At 39.2% G+C, this 6,418-nt stretch overlaps 1 protein-coding gene across 4 annotated transcripts in view; it reads right to left on the reverse strand.

Annotated features, from left to right (window-relative positions):
• Positions 1-1,533: 1,533 nt before the first annotated feature.
• Positions 1,534-6,418, reverse strand: part of trip10a (thyroid hormone receptor interactor 10a) — a 72,071-nt gene continuing 67,186 nt past the window's right edge. For 3 of the 4 annotated variants that reach the window (NM_001007403.1, XM_017354077.4, XM_017354074.4), the window contains 2 exon segments: positions 1,534-2,789; positions 5,993-6,144. In NM_001007403.1, the coding sequence (NP_001007404.1) occupies positions 2,638-2,789; positions 5,993-6,144 (304 nt within the window). In that variant the 3' untranslated portion in view covers positions 1,534-2,637. 4 annotated transcript variants of the gene reach the window in all.

Raw genomic sequence — 6,418 nt, forward strand, 5'->3', positions numbered from 1 at the left:
GTGGGCAGGGAAACCAAACCACACTGCTACGTCCAGTTGCGGTGGGCCTCAAAATAGGAGGTTTTTGGATCCTATTTTAACATCAGGAAAAAAATATTAATGTCTTTATCACCCCAGTATGATTGTTAACACACTATAACTACACACAGTTCTGTCCAAACAGCTTACAAAAGATGATTTTTTTTATCATAGGTGCCCTTTAATGGCAATCTACATCCAATTTCTGTGGTTGATGGCACAATGGTAAAACATTCACTAAGAATTTGGACACAGTTTAGGAATCATTTGGTTTCAAAAAACAATCTCTTTTAAGTCTTATTGCCAACAATCATCTTTTTAGCATTCCATGCAGGACAGCTCATTTAGGATTTGGTCAGACAAAGAGATCAACTCCTTGAAAGATTTGTTTATGGAGAATGTATTTGCTTTTTTTTTTTTTTTTTTGAACAGATAATGTCACACTTTTCCCTCAACAAGTTAGTTTTTTAGATTCCTGCAAGAAAGAAACTGTTAAACAAGTTGCTTCAGTGTATATTTTATGTGGGATTCTTTAACAAATCCATTCCGAAAACTTTGTGGCACAGGTTTTCCCTCTTCAGGTTTTCGGACTAAAAACCGTTTACTTGCTTAATTCGTAATTGTTGATATAAGTATCAAGATGTCTCTTGCAAATCAGAATTTGAATATTTCAAACAAATGAAATCCTATTATCCAGAGCAACCAGTATGAACAAATAAAATGTAACAAAGTGTAACCTACTATGGCCAGCAGGAGGCACTTGAAAGGTGTGGAAAAAAATACACATTTACACTACCTGACAAAAGCCTGGTCACCTATGAGTTTTAGGTTTTGGGAACAGCAAATAATAACTTGACTTCCAGTTGATCGTTTGGTATCAGAAGTGGCTTATATGAAAGGCAAATGCCCCTAGATAACGCTTATTTGACCAAAATAAAATATGATCATGCCTTGATTTTTAATAATTTAATTAGGACAGTAAGGTCCGACTTTGCTTAGACAAAAGTCTTGTCACTTAACAGAAATGATGTCCAGTACAGAATAAAAAGTCATGCTGCAGCGGGGAAATAAAATATATATATATTGTGTATGACTCCCATGAGCTTGGAGGACTGCATCCATAGATCTCTGCAATGACTCAAATAACTTACTAATAAAGTGGCTTGATACCTCAGGCTGTTGATGTTGCCATCCACTCTGCAGATATCTCTCAAATCATGAATTTTCCTTCACCAAACTTGACTGATTTCTGTGAGAATCTTGGGTCCATGCTGGTTCATCCATCCATCCATCCATCCATCCATCCATCCATCCATCATCTATCTATCTATCTATCTATCTATCTATCTATCTATCTATCTATCTATCTATCTATCTATCTATCTATCTATCTATCTATCTATCTATCTATCTATCTATCTATCTATCTATCTATCTATCTATCTATCTAATTCCCATCTAGTGGTCTTTTTCAGTAAAGAGTTGACCCAAAGAAACAACACAACATCACATGAATTTGGAAATGTGCTTGACATTTATGAAGACATTAAAATAGTGTATTCTGAATATGGTACATACACAGTTGAAGGCACCTCGACTTAGCCAGACATTCAACAGTTCTGCTTTGGATTCAATCACAAGAGAAACAAAACAAATGCAAAACAAACACTCGGTTTAAAAATCTATCCATAACTATACAATCTTTATTCGTCAAGAATAAAAAAGCTAATAAGACCATAGTGGTGTCGTAACATCTAAAATATATTATTCCACATATTCATAAGTAGCCTAAAATAGTTTTTCGCCATCGCGAACACGCTCTGCATTGTTGTGGACCTATCGGAAATAGCAAACGTGTGCAGATACATCTTACATACATGTTTATTTAATATACAAGCGCTTATTTACTCAATAAATTATATTATTTAGATTTCAACAAACTATTAATCGCAGTTCATAGTTTTAGAGTTGAAAAGTGTGGCTTTTTTATTTGATTGTCATCATTTTGTATTGCTGAATACGTCAACTTCGAGAGAAAAAAAGAGCTACTTAACATTACTTGGGCGCTCAATATTTTCTATACACAGAAAATGTTAAGAAGTCTTATCGACGTGGCTTTCATGTTACCGCACACTTATAAAAAAGCATATTCAACACTTACTGCAGTAAAATGTAATTTTTGGCCACTCAGATCATCAAAGCAGATACTTCAAGTTCAAACGCTGCTGGATTTCTGCCAGCGGGGATGGTTTCGCTTCTCGCTCCAGACCCAGAATCACATCATCGAGGTGCAGATGGAAGATCTTAGTGGCAAACACATCAGACAAAACATCCTGAAATATCGAAGCTGTTCACGCAAAGCCACCACAGCAACTGATGTGTCTGTGGAGTACATGGCGCCCCTGCTGCGTTGTATTAATAAGCAGAACAATTATTCCAACCGTCTCATTTACTCTCACAATAGACGCCCTGAGATGCTCATTCATCCATAGAGAGGAGTGTATTGGCAGTTTTGTGCAGTGATTGTCCCCCCCTTAAATCTTCTCCAAGAGGCCATGTTTGGACATAATGACTGATGATCTGGAGCTACTCCTAGTGTTTGGTATATAGTGCACTGGGTCATTTGTTAAGTGTGATTGTGGCGTACGAGGTTGGGATGTAGCCTTCATCCCCGTTGTTTCTGCGCACCCGTGTCCATCCGTCGCCTTTGTCCTCCTCCACGACGGCCAGCACCTCTCCTTCCTGCATGGATATGGTTCCCTCGCTGGAGCCTGAGGATGAATGGGAAGATGTGGAGGTGAATGTGAGGTGGGGTTGATATGATGTGGATTACGTTTATTAGAGCAAGGAATTTTTCACGCTATTTGCTATAATATTTTTTCTTCTGAAGAAAGTCTAATGCTGTGTTCACACAAGACGTGGAACGCGCGGATAAATCGCGCTATTCGTGCGTAAATTGCCTTGTGAATATTTGAGTTTACTCGTTTTATTCGCGCGTCAAACCCTGCTTCATTCCCGCATCAAATCTGCTTCACTCGCTCGTCAAATTCACTTCAAAACAGATGTGGATTCGCGTGATGGGCAGAGCTTCTGTCTGCCAGGTGACTCTAGCTTTGTTGCTTGGATTTTATGAAGAAAATAACAGTGCTTATGTGATTTTATGAAGGCTAAAGAACAGCGTTGATACGTTTAGGGCCGTTTCTGAGTCTACTAGATGCTTTCAGAGATGCATCCAGCTCTGTGAGCTCATAAACTCCTCCAGAAACTGAACCTGGCTGACGGAGGCTTTCAGCGGTGCTTCTGACTGAGCCCAGCCCAGTTTGATGAACATTTTGTCAGTGTCGGCTGGATGATTTCCCCCAGGGACACCAACAACAGGCGATACGTCACATTCACGCCCCCACAAGAGCAAGCTCCTGATTGGTTAACGCAGCGTGAATGTCTGCTGAAGTTCAGATTTTTGAACTTGAGAGATTCGCGCGAAACGCGCAATTCGCGTCATTCGCGCCGCAGGATGTCTATTCGCACGTTTGCATTGACTTAACATGTAAAACAATCACGCTTGATGCGGGTTCCTCATCTGGTGTGAACGCAGCATTACTTGTTTTATTCTGGCTAGAATAAAAGCAGTGTTTAATTTTTTATATTAAAATAGCCAGGGCTTAACATTAACCACCGCCAAATGCGGGTAGATTTCGGTGGTGGCGGGTAAGACAGACAGTCCCACTGGCCACTTTGGCTGGCTGAAATAAATTTTCCAGAATAATAATTAATAAAACCAGGGTTCGACAATAAGGATGGTCCAATATGCATGCAAAGGCGATATTAGAATTGAGAAGCAACATGACTGACAAAAATAATTGCGTTCGCGCGAGCAATAGAAAGCAAATGAATACCGAATGAGAGGATAATTACTCGCGCTAACAGTACAGCGCTAATATACAAGACATCTCAGTCCTTGTGTAGGGGATTCAAGGTTCGGGACTCTGCTGAAGTCTGTTCTGAATCGAAAGCATCAGAGTTGATGTAATTCATTTAGTTTTAATGATGCGCAACTCGCATTAACAGGTGAATATCTGATTTACCTGATTACACTACAGACACGAGGGCAAATATTCGATTAATATCGGATACATTTCCACATATGAACAAGGCCTGAATCTGATTTGAGTCAGACACGTGTTGTACAGGTCCTAATTAATTAGTTCAGGTGTGTTTGATTTGGGTAGCAACTGAAATCTGCAGGAAGGTGGCTCTCCAGGAACACGGTTGACCCCTGCACTAGGTAGTTATAATATTTAGTGGTGGGAGTGTTACGTCCTGAGATGTATCTTTTGGTGTGCACAATGTGCTTTGTGTTTTTCCTCTTTTTCTTTTTTCTCTCTCTGTGTTTCTCTCTCTCTCCCTGCAGGTAATAATGTCCACCTGGTACCAATCATTGGATCTTTCCAGTGATTGGCTGTTGGGAGAGGAGAGAGAGGGTATTTAACCTGAGCTGCACTTCAAACCAGTGTTGGTGGTGGCTGGATCGTGCAGTGGCTGAGCTTCTGTGTGGTGAAGCTATTGGAGTCAGACTTCTACTTTCAATGATCTTCTTGTTAACATCTAATAATTCACCCAAAGAGAAGCGAGTCTGTCAATTTGTTTATTTGTTTATTTTGAGGGGTTAAGCAGGAAGCTGGGTGCCATTTTGTTTTGAAATCAGTTTTCTCCTGTTTATGTTAGTAAAGGGAGTTAGTTTGTTTATGTATGTTTGTTTCTTTTATTTCAGATTAGCAAGAGATTATATTAGGAGTTAGCCGTCTGTTTTTGTTTGTTGTTTTGGCATTGCCCCACTCTGAATTAATACCCTGTTTTCTTTGCTTATTTACATATATTAAAATATAACTTCTCTTTCCTGCTGAAAAATCCAGCTTAAACCAGCCTACACTAGTTAGCTGGTTTTAGCTGGTTTCCAGCCATTTCCAGCCTGGTCTTAGCTGGTCAGGCTGGAAAATGACCAGCCAAATCCAGCTAAAACCGGCTTAACCAGCCTGGTTTAAGCTGGATAAAGCGGGTTTTGGCTGGACTCCCAGCTTGGCTAGGCTGATCAAGCTGGTTTTAGCTGGTCATCTCCCAGCCTGACCAGCTAAGACCAGGCTGGAAATGGCTGAAAACCAGCCTGGAAGTGGCCAAAACCCCTCTAAAACCAGCCTGGTTGACCAGCTAAAACCAGCCAACCAGTCTAGGCTGGTTTAAGCTAGATTTTTCAGCGGGGTTTTTCTTGATTTGATCTTGTGTTTAAGTTTCAAGCCATTCTGTTTGAGAAGACGAGTCCTCTCTCTTTCTCTTATTTTCCAGCCATTGCACATCATCCACCACCAATCATTTATTTTCTGTTGTGGTCACATTCCTAGACCTAAAATGACAGACTAAAGTCAGACTAAACTTGAAATTATTCAGAAGATTAAAGTATGACTAAATCTAAAATGGAATATCAGTCAAAACACAATCAAAATTTGCTGTCAAAATTAATAATTCAGGAGGGCTAGTCATGTTGACTAGTATGTGCGAAGCTGTATAAACTCTAACTTCAAGCAGATAAAAACCACATGCACCTTTTGGTAACACTTCATTTGAATCCTGTGCTAATAATGAAATTTTAATCTGCATTTAATTTCATTTTACTCTAACATACTCTATAACTGTTTCTATAAATATACAGCAAAGCGTACACTGGCATGTGCAGCTACATTCATAATAGTGCTATTACAATGTATTATTGGTACACTTTATTTTTAAATGCATTTGTTCACATCACATTATCCAATCAGTTATACGTTTTAATTAGTTGAGGATAAATGTATTCATAATGATATGGTTATAAATGTTAAATGTGACTCAGCAGTAAGTAATTTTGTTTTGTCAAATAAATAAATGGTTTTACACTGGTCCTCACATGACAACAGAGCTCAACTTGACTTGATAATGGTACCTGGGAAGTTGTAGAGAGCTGTGCATTGACCGATAGGTGTGGCGAGCTCTTCTTCCTCAAATTCGTCATCAAACTCGGTGTAGATGGCCTGCGATGGGTCCGTTTCATCTGACAGAGCTCCAGGACTGAAGAGTGTACAGGAACCATCATTACTGTGTAAAGAGTAAACCGTTTTTCATTGCCGGACTAAACAAACATTACTGTTTCTAGACACTCGAATGAAAAGCAACATGTGCTTTTTTTCTATATTTCTGTTAAAGGAGTGATTATTTTGTACAAATTGTAAAATGATTGACCTCCTAAGGAGAGCATAAAAATGTATTAGAGAAAGATAGACCCTATATATACACGATTATGCCATCGAACTGTTGTATTAATGCAATATCACACTTGTAGCGTTGTCATATGGCTGTATATCGTCACTGG

This window comes from Danio rerio, chromosome 3 (assembly GCF_049306965.1).
Source record: "Danio rerio strain Tuebingen ecotype United States chromosome 3, GRCz12tu, whole genome shotgun sequence".
In the NCBI taxonomy this organism is placed as follows: Eukaryota; Metazoa; Chordata; class Actinopteri; order Cypriniformes; family Danionidae; genus Danio; species Danio rerio.